At 35.4% G+C, this 18,228-nt stretch overlaps 1 protein-coding gene across 3 annotated transcripts in view; it reads left to right on the top strand.

Annotated features, from left to right (window-relative positions):
* Positions 1-16,198, top strand: part of CHL1 (cell adhesion molecule L1 like) — a 110,732-nt gene extending 94,534 nt beyond the window's left edge. For 2 of the 3 annotated variants that reach the window (XM_004372697.1, XM_004372696.1), the window contains 9 exons: positions 2,655-2,877; positions 4,181-4,296; positions 4,422-4,626; positions 4,869-4,991; positions 7,979-8,158; positions 11,459-11,620; positions 12,227-12,358; positions 14,452-14,524; positions 15,982-16,198. In XM_004372697.1, coding sequence (XP_004372754.1) covers positions 2,655-2,877; positions 4,181-4,296; positions 4,422-4,626; positions 4,869-4,991; positions 7,979-8,158; positions 11,459-11,620; positions 12,227-12,358; positions 14,452-14,524; positions 15,982-16,198 — 1,431 coding nt within the window. The remainder of the gene's footprint in view (positions 1-2,654; positions 2,878-4,180; positions 4,297-4,421; positions 4,627-4,868; positions 4,992-7,978; positions 8,159-11,458; positions 11,621-12,226; positions 12,359-14,451; positions 14,525-15,981) is intronic. The other variant, XM_004372698.1, reaches the window with a different exon arrangement.
* Positions 16,199-18,228: the final 2,030 nt, after the last annotated feature.

Genomic DNA, 18,228 nt, shown 5'->3' with positions numbered 1-18,228 from the left:
GATATGTTGTGGGGTTGTTAACCAATGTCATGGAGCAACATGTGTACTGCTGTTTCATGAGAAACTATTTGTTCTGTGGGCCTTCACCTGAAGTACAATAAAATATTAATAATAATAATAATAATGCCCTACCTTTCAAAACAACAGCAAAAAAGAGCCCACTGCAAACCTGGTGAGTTAAATAATTACATAAGAACAGTTTTTACTTGACATTTCCAATGTTCTTAAGCATATGTATATTTATGCTCATTTTGAGCATCCTTCAATCAAATATCAAATTTCTACTTTCAGAGCACCACAAAAATCCCACAAATGCTGGGAAATAGGGATCTCTTCAACTACCTGGTTATATGGTCACAGCCAAGGTATTTTAACTCCCAAAGGGCCTCAGTTTTATTATTTCTGTTGCAAGAGGAATAAGAAAATCCACCTGCTTTAAAATGGAATTAAGGCATTACAGCAATCTAACCAGATTCGAGATCAGTAGTACAACCTTGCTTGGTTCACAGATCTCTGTGAAAATCTGATAGTAGTATAGGGTCTCTTTTTACAAAATTATACACAGAAAGTTTTGCTAACCATTTCACAGGCTACTCAGATCCTCTGAAGGCCATCCATGGAACCCATCTAGGGATCCCGAGCCAACAAGTTGGCCAGTAGCCCTCAAGTTGATTTTGACTCCTGGTGACCCCATGTGTGTCAGAGCAGAACTGTGCTCCATAGAGTTTTTAATGGCTGATTTTCAGAAGAACATCACTAGGCCTTTCTTCTTAGGCTCCATGGGGTGAACTCAAACCTTCCACGGTTCGGTTAGTAGCTAAGTGTGTTAACCTTTTACACCACTCAGGGACTCATATAACCCAAGTTAAGAAACCCTTTTCTAAAAATTCCTTCCTCATGGGCAGCTTTATGGGGATAGGGAGAAGATTGTGGTCTTCCTTACTGCTCTGCCCTTGCTCTTTCTGGTCTTCCCTTTTTAGGAGCACTAATTTGAGAATTTGCTGAGGTTGTGTTGGCCATTATCGTAAAGCCATAGACAGAGCATTCTTGCCCTTTCTTTAGGACCCCAGGTACAAAAGACGCTGGCAATTTGGATAAGCAATTTTTCTTAAAACTATTACCTTTATGGTACAGTTTACTTTAAAATTTGCCAGAGGGCTTTATCAAATGTAACTATTTTCCTTAGAGAAAAACAAAGTAAATTGAATATTATTTGTGCACATATAATATCAGTAGAGGCTGAAGGGAATTATAATTACAGATTGGAGTGTGGAACTAAAAGTTTGTAGTTCAATTCATCCGGGCAATTCTAAAGCCTCTGGTGGATTTTTATACATATTATACTAAAAAAATATTCCAGGGCAAAACTTTCCAACGAATGCAAGTATAAGCAATGACTGTGGAAAATCTCACAAGGTTTTTGTTTTGTGTTGATTTTTTTCCCCCAACTGATTTAACTATTCGCCTTAGATTAAGCATAGACTTGAAATCATTTTGCTGATGTAACACTATGCTTTCAACCTAATTCCAGCCACGCCTCTAATAAGTATTTTTGTAAATTAGACTGAGTCAAGAAGCATCACAAATTTTGTAAGAACACCATATATGACATTATTGAATCACCCACATATACAGACAAAACTACTGTTTATATAACTGAATTTTATATATTAAGGTTAGAATCACATTTTTTAAAATTTTTTTATGTAAGTGATTTGTTTAAATGCACGTTCCCATTTTTGAGAAATTAAACATGGTTTAAGTCACATTAACAGTTTTTGAATTAAAGTATTGCTCAGTTAAAAACCAAATGGGAAGAACCAATTTCCTATAGTAGAAATTTGTCTACTAAATATTCCTTTATACAACAAAAAGAGGCATTTTCTCTTAAAGAAAGAAACAGAATAGTCAAGGAGCTGAGATATTGTTTTATTATAGAGAGGAGCTACAGCTTCTGGGCATTAGAGTATAAACACGCATATCCTCCAAAAATATAGTTTTACTTATTCCTCTAATGGAGGGGAGATGGAGAAAAATGGAGCCATATGGAGAAAAGAGTTCTACCTGAAAAGCCGTAGGGAAATCTCACTTACAACCATGGAATTCATGTCCATGCCCTTCATAATTCTGCCAGCTCTTTGGGAGTGAAAATGTAGACTACAGAGGAAAGCATTAACGAAAGCTAAAACCCTCTGTGTAATTTCTTAGTAGATTCCTTCATATACGAAAAGTTAGACTGAACCACAGGGGTATAATCCAGGCATCTAATGTGTGAACTTCTTGATACTTAAGGAAGTAGGGGATCAAGTTTCAAAATGAAGCTTACAGAATGGCAAAAATTTTCACAATTGTTTCTAAACCAAAGAAGAGGATTTGAAATCCCCCAAGAAATGCTCCTTTATTACGGTTTCTTATGCCATATGGAAAAGTTAGATTTCTGGGTAGTAATCCTGTGATTGCAGTTCATTAGGTGGAATGGGGCCTGGAAATCTGAGAATCACATGCACACCATGTGATCATGAGGCAGAGGCGGTCGACCACACAACCAGACACACAGCTGTATGGCTGGGATAAAATACCAGGTCACTGGTTGCCACCATTTCTAGCAGCACATATCTGTGCTCACACCACATGTGTCTTGCCTTCTCTTTTAGCCTTTGAAATCCATGGAGCAGAATGGACCAGGACTGGAGTACAGAGTGACTTGGAAGCCACAAGGAGCCCCAGTAGAATGGGAAGAAGAAACAGTCACAAACCACACCTTGCGGGTGATGACGCCTACTGTCTACGCTCCTTATGACGTCCAAGTCCAAGCCATCAATCAACTGGGCTCTGGGCCTGAGCCTCAGTCAGTGACTCTCTATTCTGGAGAAGACTGTAAGTCATGCACTTGAAAGTCCTAACCACTCCAATAACAGTTCATCTCAAGATATTCTAGTGTGGTGAACAGACATTTTTGAGCACCTACTGCATACAAAAAAGATAGACTAGCTGTGGCAGATAAAAAGAAACATAACCCTACCTTAGGGTTGACTGAAGGACATTTGTTTGGTATAGAAATCTAAGGAAGTTTTGTAAGAGTTTCAATTGTATTCAGTTTCCTGATGGACAGAGCTGTTTCTATACTGAAAATCGAAGACCTGGAATCATCACTGCAATCAGTTAAGCAGCAACACAACGGTCATAACTATGTTTTCAATTGTGTCTGCCCTTACTTGTCAGGGAACTCCTAACCGCCTGCCACCTGCTGCCATGCCTTGGGCCTCAATTACGTGTCTGAAGCCTTCCCAACACAGAGGACATACAGACCCAGATTTCTATACGGAATTTCACACACACACACACACACACACACACACACACACACACACACTGCCTTGAGGTGCTGGTTGATATTATCATATTATTAAATACTGATTCCAAAAATAACTGCTGTGAATGCAAAAGGATTATTGGAAAAAGGAAGGATGCTGAACTCTATATCACTATACATTATGCATTAGAGGTTATTCTCATTTGATTCTTCTAGCACACAAAGTAATATTTTCTTACAAGAATAGAAGCAGGTTGAGAATGAGAAATGACTAACTCCGTATTCACTCACTGTCCCGCTTCTTCTACCCCAGTAAGAAGACACAGGGTGCATCAACTGTGAACTAAGATATTAATTTAAGCTGCTTTGTGTTTGGTTTACTCTCCTGTAGTGAGCTCCCCTATAGGATGGAGATAATGTTATCACCTCATAGGATTGTTCTAAGGAGATATGAGTCTGTTAAGCAGTGCCTGACACAGAGCACATGCTCAGTTAATGCTATCTGTTATTAATATTTGAATTTCCATGAAATTTTATTTGTATCACTAGTCTGGTTCCCTTGTTTTCAAAGGAAACATACTCACCGAATATTTCATTGGTCGTGGTTTCAAGTTTCCAGTTGTATTTACCCATATTGTGGCCATCTGGGGAGCTGCATTTCTAGTGTGATACGGGCCATCCTCTTCTGGAAACCTAGATGGGCTGAGAAACTCTTCCATAATGAGAACCTCTCTTGGTTCCATTTAGAATTGATTTTCTGAAAGTTTTTCCCCCACATTAAGCATTATGAAAATCATCTTTGGAACAGGACACAAGTAATCACACTTAGAGCTTATTAAAAGCTAATCAAGCTCATGTGCTTAACAGATCCTGATACAGCTCCAGTCATTCACAAGGTGGATGTTATAAACAGCACTGTGGTTAAAGTTACCTGGTCAGCCATTCCAAAGGACAGAGTACATGGACGTCTGAAAGGATATCAGGTTTTTATCATTTTTTTTTTCTTCTTCTCATTGTTGAATTTGTATATTTCCTGCAAATAAGTACTAGTTTCAGAAGAATCTGCCACCATTGTTGATATATTAAAGACTTCCTATTTTCCTTTCAGGTCAATTGGTGGAAAACAAAAAGTCTGTTGGATGGAAGAATATATCCCAAAGAAGTAAACATTCTAAGATTTTTAGGACCAAGAAACTATGGAATGGTTCCTTCCTTAGATGCATTTAGTGAATTTCACTTAACAGTCTTAGCCTATAATTCCAAAGGAGCTGGTCCAGAAAGTGAGCCTTATATTTTTCAAACACCAGAAGGAGGTAAGAGAATAATAATGTATACTAATGCCAACAATAGAAATTATCCAATGACCAAATAAAACATTTCCTTATTATTAATATGTACTTGACATCAATTACCTTCTCAATTTTTATAAACATTTGTTATCTAATATATATATGTATATATGTATATATATGTGTGTGTATATATATATATATATATATATATTTTAGAAATTCACCAACTTATGAGTGTTTATCATTGGTCTTGTATTTTCTAGTACCGGAACAGCCAACTTTTCTCAAGGTCATCAAGGTTGATAAAGACACTGCCACTTTATCCTGGGGACTACCTAATAAATTAAATGGAAACTTAACTGGCTATCTATTACAATACCAGATAAGTAAGTAGAGATTTGAATTGGAGTTAGCCTATTAATATTTCATTTTGGGGTTGAGTATTTGGTTTGCTATGCTAGGAGTCTAATGATCACTTAAGGCCATGGTTTGTAGTCTGGCCTACTTCCTTCTAGCACCAACCAGCCAACCAAACCGTTGCCATTGAGTCAACTCCAACTCATGGCAACCACATGTGTGTCAGAGTAGAGCTGTGCTCCACAGGGTTTTCAGTGGCTGATTTTATGGAAGTAGATTGCCAAGGCTTTCTTCCTAGGCACATCTGGGTGGACTCGAACCTTCAACCTTTCAGTTAGCAGCTGAGAGTGTTAACCATTTGTGCCTCCCAGGTACTCCTCCTTCTAGCCAGTGGTCTGTAAACTCTGATTTGCAGGCCAAATTCTCAGCTTGCTGCTTGTTTTTATAAATAAAGTTGTATTGGAACACAGCCCTGTCCACTCATTTAGGTATTGTCTATAGCTGCTTCTCACTACAATGGCAGAGTTGAGTATTTGGATCAGAGCTCTCATGGCCCACGAAGGCTAACAATTTGTTGATCCTTATTCTAGGAGAAAAGCAGTGGTGTGCCAGTAAGTACCAGGAAACATGATTTTAATATTTGTAGATAAGAGGCCTTGAGAATTAAGGAACGTGCTAAAGAGCACAGAGTTAATAAATGATGTCCTGACGATCCCAAGCCAGCCTAATTCCATAAATGTCCACACTGAGCTGCCTCTTCTGTCTCTAATGCATGTTTCCAGCCTCAGCCTCTAAGTATACTTCTGTTTGTAGAATCCTCTGTTGGTGGCCTATTAGCAGATAATATCTAGAAAACTAAAGAGTTGTCTCTGGACCATTTCTCAGTATAGGCACTGCCCACATTCTGCACATGGTTAGAAAAAATTAGGTCATTTTTAACCGTAGCACCTCCCATCTCTAGTAGTCTACTCAGCTAAGCATCATCTCAAAATGGAGATGACGGAACTGAAGTCATAGAAAAATTTACAAATAGTTCCACCCTGGAATTTTTAGACTTTGAGGATATGAATACCTAGACAGTGAAAACAGTAGGACTATGGAGACCCAGTCTACACAACTTGCAAAAGCCACCTTGATCATAGTCTTAATATGCTACTCTGACACCAGTTAAAGGTTTGCAGAAATCCAGGTCAGGTGGATTTAGCTTGTGATGACCTCCGCTGAGTTAGGAACATACGTTTAAATATATAATAGGCACAATCCCAGTAGAAATAGCATTTTGGCATTTTTGAGTGCTTGCTATGTAGCAGGATGAGTACTAAGCACTCTCCCTGCACATTTTGTCATTAAAATAAGAAACTTATGAAGTATGTACTGTCCCTGTTTTATGGATAAGGAAACTGAGACATGTAGAGTAGGTTTACCTAGAATCTCACAGCAAAATTAGTGCTAAACAAGGTTTCGAACCCAGGTCAGTCTTTCTGGACGCTGAGCTCTTAAGTCTACACTATCTCATGAACTGCTTTTCAAAAATGTAGAAAGTATTGAAGAAATGGAGCCTTGGTGATGCAGTGGTTAAGAGCCCTAACCAAAATGTTGGCAGTTCAAATCCACTGGCTGCTCCTTGGAAACGCTGTGGGGCAGTTCTACTCTGTCCTATAGGGTCACTATGAGTCAGAATCAACTCGATGGCAATGGGTTTTTTTTTGTTTATTGAAGAATTATTGGAGATTTTTTTAGTGCCCATTTGTTTTATAAGGATATGCCTTATCCTCATCATAACAGTAAGAAAGTCAACATTAGTTAAATTCCAGCCCTCTTATTTATCTGTATGTAAGATTTGAATTTAGGACATGGAGAGAAGAAGCTAAAATATTAACAGTTGTAATGATTCTTGTACTGCCTGATACGTGGAATTTTATAAAATGATAGTTATGTATAATTTTACTATTATTATTAGATGTTTGAGACATGTTTAGGTATTTTACCCCTTTTTGTTGCATGATATGTGCTAAATAATTGGTATTTGTGTATATGAGAGCTCTATATATACTTTCCTGAATTCTTGCACTGATTGTGGCAGTTGCTCAGTTGACTTCTTAGGGTTTTACAGGTAAGCTCTCAAATAATCTATAAGCAGTGATAATTATACTTGCTTCTTTCGAATGTTTGGATCTCTAGTTTCTTTCACAGATCTAATTGCATTGTATAGAGCAAGGAAGGCATATTTATGTCAATAATAAATACAGTTTAGTCTTTGATGCTGTTTGGTGTCATGGAGTAGGAGTCAAGAGGATTTATTCTATTCCTTTTCTTGCCTGCATGACCTTGGACAAATCATTACATCTCTTGGATTATTTCTGTAACAATCTTGAAGTAGTTGGTGCCATTGCACAAATCTCATGTCCTTGCTGGGTTGTAAATTCTGTGAGAGAAGCTATTTAATTTGTCTTTTTTCACTCAGCACTTTACACAGTGCTTAGTACACAGTAGATACATAAAATATTTGATCCATTAATTTCTTGATTTTACACATACTATGTACTTACTTGATGCCACATATTAAACTAGCAACTGTAGAAGGCACAAATAAATCATTGTCCAAATTATTTCCTCTAAAGGATACTGATTAAGTCTAGTATAGGATGAAAATATAATAATGGAAGAAAGTCCGTCATTTTAATGGGTATGAGGAAGGTGGAATTTTGGCTCCCGGAGAGCATACTGATTAAGAACATGGACTCTGGATTCAAATCCCAGTTTACCAATTATTAATATTGCTAGATGTTGGCAAAGTGTTTAATCTTGCTAGACCTCAGTTTCCCCATGTATAATAAGGCCATTATAATTTAATCTACCTCATAGAATTAAATGAGTTGATGCGTATAAATAATTAAGATACACCCTTGCATGCCACAGGCGTAAGGAGAAGCAAAAGTAAGGAAAGAGACAATCTAATTGGAATTGCTGAGTATTATGAAATTGGAAATGTTGTGGTTCATGTTTATTTCTTTAGTAAATGACACCTATGAGATTGGAGAATTAAATGGTATCAACATTACAACTCCCTCGAAGCCCATCTGGCGTCTCTCAAACCTCAATGCAACTACCAAGTACAAATTCTACTTGAGGGCTTGTACGTCAAAGGGCTGTGGAAAGCCAATCACCGAGGAAAGTTCCACGTTAGAAGGAGAGAGTAAGTGGCTTCTGCATGCCTTGTGTTTTTAAACAATTCCCCTGAAAGGAGAGCATCACGCTAGACATTGTAAATTAGAAATTATTGTGATCCAAATCTGTCTGACCTTTTGTTTTCCACTGATTTAGATTCAGAATTTATTTATCTTGTTTGCAAAGTTCACATTGACTCAATTTATGGATTTCTACAGAATAGCAATCAATCTGTAGTCTTAGTGCACATAAGGTCAGGAACTATGATTTTACTTAATTCAAATAGAGGGACATAAGGTCATAAAGGTATTCACAAAGTTAGTAGGGGGATATTTTTCTTTTGGAAGTGTTTCCATAGAGAGAAATATTTGTCTCTTGCCTTGTAGACATTTTGCAATACTGATCCAACAAATCTCATTTCCATGTCTTGATTCATATATGCATTGATTCCTATATAAATTTTATTTTACTGTCTGGTAGTTGTTGCCACATAATGGCTTGAACACAGCCCCTAAATCTATGGTTTCATTTTTAAAATTTTTCCAATCCAATTGCACTTCTCTGTTTTTTTTCCACCTTATGTCCATTTCCCTTCCCAAACTGCTTCTTCAATTATGGATTTTAGCAGCTTTCTCTCCAACCTTTCTATGATCACAACAGGAAGTCAGCAGAAAACTAAGAAGACAGAGGGAGAAAGGGAACTGGATCAGAGAAATCGATGGAACTAATCAGTGGACAAAGGGGGTCGTGTGTTTTGTTTAGGCTGGTCAGCCATGGGAGGGTATTTGAGTACAGGAGGAAAGGAATGGAGAAGATGGAAGGGAAATAGAAAGAATCATTTATGTATCATGTGTTATGTGTCAGACACAGTTCTGGATGCTCTTCAAAACTGTGGATGAGAGAAAAGGTAGAATCAGTGGAAGAAACACCAGGAAGAGGAAATGATAGTAAAGAGAAAATTTAAATTGTCAATCATTTATTAATGTTGTATCCAAACATATAGGTTTGTGAACCACTGTCAATCAATGTGTTTGTGCGTGAATGGTTATGTTCTGACCTTTATTGTCGGTTTACTTGTTCTTTCCTCTTACTGTTTCTATCTAAATAATAAATGGCTTATGTTTTCCTCATACTCCCTAAACATTCACAACTTCCTTAAATGGAAAAAATATATATATTCAAATAATTTCTCAAAAGAACATTACTTTCAAGGTTGAATTGCGCATGAAGTGAAATGCAGAACTAGTTTATCTACTCATAGAAGTTAGATTTAAAGATGATGATTGAAAAATTTCTAGTAACTAAAAGAATCTTAATTCTCAAATGTTTAGAATTGGCATCAAGTGTTCAATATGAAGGAGACAAATCAGAATATTAATAATATAAATACACAACTTCCATATTTTTAAAACAGAATTTAAAGACATGGAGATGGTTGCTATTTTGATAGAACCAAGGCCACTATATGCATGAGAAATGCTAGTTCTATTTTTCCGATTTGCAGCATGTGAGAATAAAACATTCACAAATTTTCTTTACAATAGTTACATATTCCAGTATAAATGTTGTAAAATTTGATTCTGGTTGCATTCATGCTTGACAAATTGTTTTTAGAAGATGGAAATGCTGTTTGTATGATGTTAAAAATTATACTGCATCTTTTCTGCAAACTAAAGATATAACAAATACACTTGAGTGTCTTCAAGTAGATTTCTTCATTGTCTTACATGTTGGTAATTTGAAAATGTTTCTTACTAGTATGTTTGTGCTCTTTTTCAGGACTCCACATTTTCAGTATTCCGCCTACTGCCCCTTTCCCAGCTGACACTGATTTCTCTTCTATAAGCTTGTCTTCCCTCATGTATAGGAAAGAATCTGTAATCTCTTTTCCCACTGGATTTCTACATCATCTTTGAAAAAAGAAAAAAAAAATGTATATTTCTGTTGAAGAGCTATATCTTGTTATCACTAAACACTCTGAAAATGATAACGTTTGTACAAATTAGAGTCTATTGCTGTGTGTCTTTCTTCTCCTAGCTCTGCCTCTCTGACATACTTTAACATTATCATATTTATTCAAAGGATGGGATTTGATAAACAAGCATGTTGTTGTTTTTTCTGATTATTTTCTGTTGTTTGCTCCAATTTTAAGGTGGCTCACATTCCATAATTGTAGAGGGGAAAAAAGATGGAGCTGATCAGAAGTATTCTTTTTTTGTGCGTCATTCATTAGCAGTTTGAATAAAATACTTGCTTTCCTCAATATTTTTGAAAGCTTACACTACTTAAAGAGTACTAATATCTCTGTCTTTCAAGGTCAAAATTAATTGCATTTCTATTTCATTGGTGTTCAATCTTGAAGGCTCTGCTCAACTAATATAACTCTGGCCTTCTTTCTCCCGTGGTGCCATTTTTCAGTGAAGCCCTTTTGTTACTCAGTAACTATATATTCCATTTTTACTCTATGGTAAAAAAAAATTATAACTAAATTTAAAACAATTTCTTAACTTCTTATATTCTTGGCAAGGAATATGTTTATGTTATTTTCATGCACAAATTGGTAACATTTTCTGCTTTACATTTACCATATTGCATTGATTCCTAGCAAAATCATGGCTCAAATGCAAAAATATGTATATGTTAATTCCACTTGACTCATATCTACTACTCTGATATTCTATCATTAACATAATGATATGTTGGTATTCCTTTTCTGAAAAGTGGTAATTTCTCACGCCACTTTTAAAATCTCAGTGAAACCCATTTAATTTAAATGCATCTATAAACATGTACTTTATGTCACTTAAATTTGTACAAATTTCAAATATTTAATATATGACTATATTATGATGCTAGTCCATCATACTTATGGAGGAGTACAAGGCAAAAAGAATTAATATATAGTTAATTAGGATTATAATGTCACATGTTGTCAATTATAAGCCAAAGTGACCATACTGAATTTCCCACTTGGTTTGTGAAAATCAAAGTTATATAAAATGACATCACATAATTTTTTTTTTAAGTCTGTATCTGGTTTTGAACAATTCAAGTGACTAGGCAAATTTATAGTACTATTTTATCAATTAAGAAATACATTCATCTTAAAGTGGCATTAACTGAGTTTATTTCATTTACTCAGTTTTGGTATGTTATTAAAAAGATATGAAATCTCATAATTTTCTTCCTCTCCTGCAAATTCAAGAACTATTTGAGAAAAAATGCTACAAGTGGATTTCTTATTCATCTCAAATAACAATATTTTTATTTTTCATCTCCTGCTTTCAATGATTACAGTTCATATGATTTAACTGTGTACATTTTATAGGTAAAAGTATCGGGAAGATATCAGAAGGAATAAATTACACTCAAAAGATTCACCCAATAGAGGTGTCTGAGTCTGGAGCTGAACATGTAGTTCGCCTATTGACTAAGAATTGGGTTGATAACAATAGCATTTTTGAAGATGTAATTGAGACAAGAGGGAGAGGTGAGAAATGAGATTATATTTGGTGCAATCAGAGACAAATCTAGTGTTCAGTAGATGATTTAATTGTCCTTATTTCCTATATTAGAGATAAAAATATGGAGCACATTAGTTTGGGCATAGAATTTTCAAATTAGTATGATGAAAAATGTTCCACGATGCTCCAGCTTATCTCTTATTGTTTTTATCAGGATAGCTGCCTAAAAATAATATCTCCTGCTAATTAACATATGTTAATAACACAAATTAAAAAGAAAACAAAAACCACGGAGGTTCTACGGCAATCTGCATATAACTAACGCAGTTCTGCTTTTGCTTACTCTCTGCTCCTTCTGTATTTAACCTGATCTGCCTCCACTATCCTTCTTTGATTTTCATCCACAGAATCAAATGCAACTTAAGAAGACCCTTTCTAAATAAAGAAGGAATATTATGTCAGTATTCCCCCCCCAATGAAATGCCCTTCAATGTTCCCTCTGGGGTTGCTCAAAGGAAAAGGAAAATTAATACTCTTTGATAAGTTTTAAAAATGATGTCTGATTTTCCCGGTGCAAAATCTCCAAGACTGTTTTCTAGTGTCCAATGTTGTGACTTTTCTTTGTGCAACAGAATATGCTGGTTTATATGATGACATCTCCACTCAAGGCTGGTTTATTGGATTGATGTGTGCCATAGCTCTTCTGACGCTAATCCTGTTAACCGTTTGCTTTGTGAGAAGGAACAAAGGTGGAAAGTACTCAGGTAAAGCTGTTACTTAATGCGTATTTTCAGTTCATTAAGTAGTATTTTATGGGAGGCAGTCTTCGGATACATCTTTTATTTGTATTCTTTAATTTCACATTAAAGTCAAATTTATATTAAGAAGTTAGACATAGAATTTATAGAGAAGAAAAAAATTCTTAATTTTTTTTTTTTAAGCAATACGTATGGTCTAGGAGCCCTGGTGGCGCAGTGGTTAAGAGCTCGCTGCTAACCAAAAGGTTGGCACTTTGAATTCACCAGCCGCTCCTTGGAACTCTCTGGGGCAGTTCTACTCTGTCCTTCAGGGTTGCTGTGAGTCAGAATAGACTCGACAGCAACGGGTACCGGTATGGTCTGGAATATTATCTCCAAGTGGTTACTTATTTTCTAGTTTCTAGCGCTTAAAATAGAACTCTTATTTTAAGCCTATCCGCAATGCTTGCAATACTTCCAAGCTTCTTTTTTTTTAATCTATAAACTATAAGAGATGTTGAGGAGACATATTACTAAATTTTAGTGTCTTAGAAAAAAAGGGCCCGTCTATACCATGTCTCTATACACTTACATGACCCAAAGATTTTTTGCATTACTATATTCTATAGTGTTGACTCTACGAGTCAACTTGGTTAAAGTTAACCCTTGCTGGGAATGCATTTCTTATTAGCATTACATATCTTTGGATACACTGTCTCTTGAATGAATAGTACACAAGATATAAATAAAACCCACCCTGTTGTTAATATAGGTGGTGCAATGGTTAAGCTCTCAGCTGCTAACCAACAGATTGCTGTTCTGAACCCACCAGAGGCTCCACAGAAGAAAAGACCTGGTGATCTGCTCCTGTAAAGATTACAGCCTAGGAAACTCTATAGGGCAGTTCGACTCTGTCATATAGGGTTGATTGAGGGCACCTAACAACAATAACGTTATTAATGTAATGGTTAGCTTTACTTTAATATCATTCAGTTTCCAAGTGTGTTTTGTCTTTTTTCAGATATACATGTTGCATTATTATTATTTGCTTAGTATTCATGATGCTTTTATATAGGAGGAAAAATATAGGTCCTGCTGCTATTAGTTTGCTGAAGTTCAGATTAGTGAGAAGTTCTTATTGCCTTATGTTTCATCCAGCAAATATTTGCTGGAAACCCACCATATATACAGAACTATCATTAGCATAATTCCTGAATTTTTCTGAAATTACATGAATAATTTATTCAGTTATATATTTTATATTTTCCTGTGAAGTCTGAATTATTATGAATTACGTTTTCAAAGACTAATGAATATTCTAAGTAATGAATTGGAAACTCTTAAGAGATACAGCATTTCCCTTTGAGTATGCCCAACAAAGAGTCATTTGCAAAGTAAAAGCCTAACCAAGTTCTACCAGAAGCTTCCTCAAATCATGCCCATGAAGAAAAAAGTCGGCATTTCATATTCTAGGCAAACTAAGAGAATCTCCTAAAGTCTCTGGTAGTAGTGAGAAGTGCCGTGGTGAAAGCATGGTATCTCCCCTTCCAGGTAAAGAAAGAGTTTTATCTGAGTTTTCCCAGTGAAATGAAGCAAGACCCTTCTTGTCCCCCATAGCACTGCTTAGAATAACTCTAATATTAAAATGTCACTATGGACCTGAATATTTTGATTACTAAGGTAATTTTGAGTAAGAGAGTAGTGTGGAATCACCAAATGATTGACTCTTTTATTCCCTTTAGTTTAATGACATAGATCTGATATGAATCTATGACATCTTCAAAAAGCTTTGGATAGTAAAATTAAATGTTCAGTAATTTGATCTTATTTAAGAGACCATAACAAAGGTTGACTCTTCCAGTAAGACTTATTGCCCACATGATATGAAGATCTGCAATGTGTGAAACTCTGTCGACAAATAAGTAAACCCCAGAAAACTCTTTTTCTTTTCTGTTTAAACAAAGAGGTAACTGATGGGTTATAGACACAACCATAAGAAAACTTGCCTCACTGATATTAAAAAGAAAAAAAGCAATGATGTTTTTAGTGATTATCCATCTTCCAACAGCACTGGTAAAATATCTTTAAAATTATTTGTATTATTTTTTCTTTTTTTTTAGTGAAAGAAAAGGAAGATTTGCATCCAGATCCAGAAATTCAATCAGTAAAAGATGAAACCTTTGGTGAATACAGGTAAACATAATGTTCCATTTTAAAATATAACAAAACACATATTCTTCAGATGACAAGATCAAATGGACAAGATAGTGTTTATTCTTAAAATAAAGGTTATTATATTGTAATGCACCTATAAAGAATAGTTTGAAAAAGTAGGGCCTACTTGAAGTGGTAACAACAGAATTTCTGTTTATGGAGGTGGAGGTATGCTTTAGAACTGCCTTTAGATAGAAGCATGTGTTAGGAGACTTTTCTTTAAACTGTATATGTAATGCAAGGACTCGACTTTATTTAGATTGAATTTCTGTTTGCGGTGATTAAACCATGTTGAAGCCCCTCTTCAGCATGGCCATTATGAACTCAGGTTATATTCAATTTACATCCACAAACACGTATTGTGTGTACCTACTGTGTGCATCTACAAACATAAATAAGTTACAGACTGTGTCCTCAAAATATACCTAGTCTGCAGGAAAAAAAAAATGTGAATAAACAAAGCCAAAACTCCATTTTCACCAAATTCTGCCTTATTCAAATTTTATAAAATTATTTAATTTGGTATACAGCTTTGTAGTGTAATATTAGTTGGTACTTCCAAAAAAATCTTGATCAGAAATATAGAAGACCATATCATTTTATAAACATTTTATTTACTCAGAATTTCTTTTGTTGAAGAACAAAACCCAACCCATGTAAGTATTTACGTTATTAAAATGCCAGCCATTCCTTTTTCTTTTTTTTTTTTTTAATTTAAAAAACCTGAGTTAGTAAACTATATTAGAAAAAGTTCTTCGGTTGTAAACAACAGAATTAAATTGATAACCTAGACAAAAGAGACATTTTTAGAAGGCTAAGAGGGAATTTAAAGGAGCCCAGGTTGTACAATGGTTAGTTAAGTGCTTGGCTACTGGCTGAAAGGTCAGTGGTTTGAACCAACCAGCAGCGACGCGACGTGGGAGAAAAGACTTGGTGATTTGCTCCTGTAAAGATTACAGCCTAGGAAATTCTATGGGGCAGTTCTACTCTGTCACACTGGGTCGCTATGAGTCCGAATCTACTGCATGGTACCTAACAACAATGTTAGGGAACTTAACAGGATCAAAGGTAAGAACAGGAGATCAAGACTTGGGGACATGGAACTCCAAAAGTCTATGAAAGCAAAGAAAACCACACTTGTTCTCTTTAAATGGCAGCAGGTTGAGTTTCTCCACATGTCCCACAAAATCTTCCTTTAAAATTCACAGAAGTATTGAAAATAATAGAAAAGAGTTTCTTAATTATGTAGAATGGCACAAACTGGTTCTGACTTTTTAAACGCTGATTTGTGGAAATGTCATTTGGGGTTTATTTCTCTGTCTTCAGTGCTAAGATGAATGTCTTGAAAATTACAAGTCCTATTAGCACTTGTGAGTCTTGCTTTCTAAGAATACCTATTATTAGATTTTGTTGAACTATTCTTTTTTGTTTTCTAGTGACAGTGATGAAAAACCTCTCAAAGGAAGCCTTCGGTCCCTCAACAGGGATATCCAGGCCACAGAAAGTGCTGACAGCTTAGTGGAGTACGGAGAAGGAGACCACGGCCTGTTCAATGAAGATGGATCATTCATTGGCGCTTATGCTGGATCTAAGGAGAAAGGGTCTGTTGAAAGCAATGGTAGTTCTACAGCAACATTTCCACTCCGAGCATAAACACAATACATGCAAACAATACTGATGGTTCACACCAACCTTCCATATTTATCTGTACAAGGGAGCAAGAACTTTCACATAGGAATAAAAACATGTTGGCAGAGATTTCATCCAGAATTCAAACATCCTACAATTGTGTTGAGAAAAATAGCACTGCCTTGAAAGAATAAAACACCAAGCACTTCAGGCCTTTTTTTTTTCCCCCAGGTGCTCAAAATGCAGAACACAAAACAAATCCTGTATTTAGATTCACCTCAGTTGAATCCAGAGTAACCCAATCAGTGTACTCCGTATTTACCTGGTTTTACTGTTCAGCGTGTTTGCGTAGATGTTGCTACCTTGTGGGCTTTTCTCGGTATGCACATTTGTACCCAGTCTCTGAGAACTTTCTTCGTGACTTTGCTTCAGTAGAGTTTAAAAGATAATAAGCCAATTGGTTATTTAAAATGTAAAAAAGAATATGGATGTCTTGTTTAAACTGTTCACTGAATATATACAGTCTAAATTTATTATTTAAATTTTGAGTAGCAAAGAGTCTTAGGTGAACAATTGACTAGTATTTATTCAGCTCCTAACTATTTGCCCAGAGATGGTCATGTTTAAACAGAATTATAACTTTTTTTTCAGTTTCAATATGGATTTTATATTTCTATCAGTTATGCTGTCAACAGACATCTCTGCCTCCCCACCCTTGGACTAAATTCAGCTGCAAAGGTGATCTTATTAAAGAATAGACATGAAGCGTCCATTATTCTGGAGTCTAATAGCTACATCTATTTAAATGTCCATTTCTAAATTGACTGCTTTGACCTTTTTTCTGTGTTTATATAATGGTATGCTTGCATATATTTCATGAATGCATTGTACATATTATGTTAATATTTACACGATTTAAAATATAGATGTGTTTTATTTTGAAGTGAGAAAAAGAACATTAACAGGCATGTCTGTACAGCTAGAGTATACAGTAAGATATAATTTTTCTTCATTCTAGAGCTACCACCAATAACATAAGTTTCCAAAACCGAAGACATTATATAAAGCATTTGGATTTTGTTCTTATATTGCTTTTTTTTCAACAGTCTCAAAATAAAATATCATATAAATATTGAGGGAAACGTTTTCATATTTTTCAAAATAAGTTTTTGTTGTTGAGTGTAGTCCTACCCCAGCCCCAAGAAAGAAAAACTGTTTACAGTAGAAATTCCTAAACATATGTTTGCTTCTATCACATTTGAAACATCTTTAGAGTGAGATTGTTTCTATATTCTCCTTCTGTCAAAGTCAGTACAAATTTAGGGAATTTATTTTCTGGCATGTGGCTACTAGTCTTTTTAAAATCTTACATGAAACTTATTCACAAATAGTATGAAGCCCTATGCATACATACCAGTAAAATGCAGTGCTCAATTTCTCATTTTATGGGAGTATTTTTTAATTTTATACTGAAATTCTTATTACGTTTAAGTGAAATTGACTCACATATTTTACTTTGTTTTTTGACTGTAATTATGGGTGTTAACTGTTACATCCTTGACTTTGATTTATATAACCTACTATATTTCTTGAGGAGCAAATTTAGGGGAGTTTATAATGGCTAATGGAGTGATGCAAGTGGAATATCTAATTGTCCTTTTTAACTTCATATGTTCTCCAAAATGCATAAGCAAGAAATGAATGTCTTATTTAAAACGGTACTTGATGGGCTCAAGATTTGACCACTCTCATGCAAGCAAGCATTTCGAAGGGAGAATGCGTGTTGGTTCACCCCACGCGAGCATGAGGATCCACATGTCAATCAGTGCAGCTTGAGCTTCATCACCATCTGATTTCTAAGGCACAACTTGTCAGAAGGAAGACTATCATCCTGTTTTGATATCTCTGGGAGGAATTTGTGGTGCTCACCTACTGATGAGGCTAACGTTGGGACTGCCATTTCTTTTTCTTTGTCATCAACCAAAAGATAGTTTTAAAAGAACCATGTGGGTTGGAAATAATGTTAAATCAATCTTCATTAGGAGTAGACATAT

The sequence above is a fragment of the Trichechus manatus genome, unplaced genomic scaffold (assembly GCF_000243295.1).
Source record: "Trichechus manatus latirostris isolate Lorelei unplaced genomic scaffold, TriManLat1.0 scaffold00020, whole genome shotgun sequence".
NCBI lineage: Eukaryota > Metazoa > Chordata > Mammalia > Sirenia > Trichechidae > Trichechus > Trichechus manatus.
The sequence above is the reverse complement of the archived record's forward strand: the minus strand, read 5'-3'. Positions and strand labels throughout refer to the sequence as shown.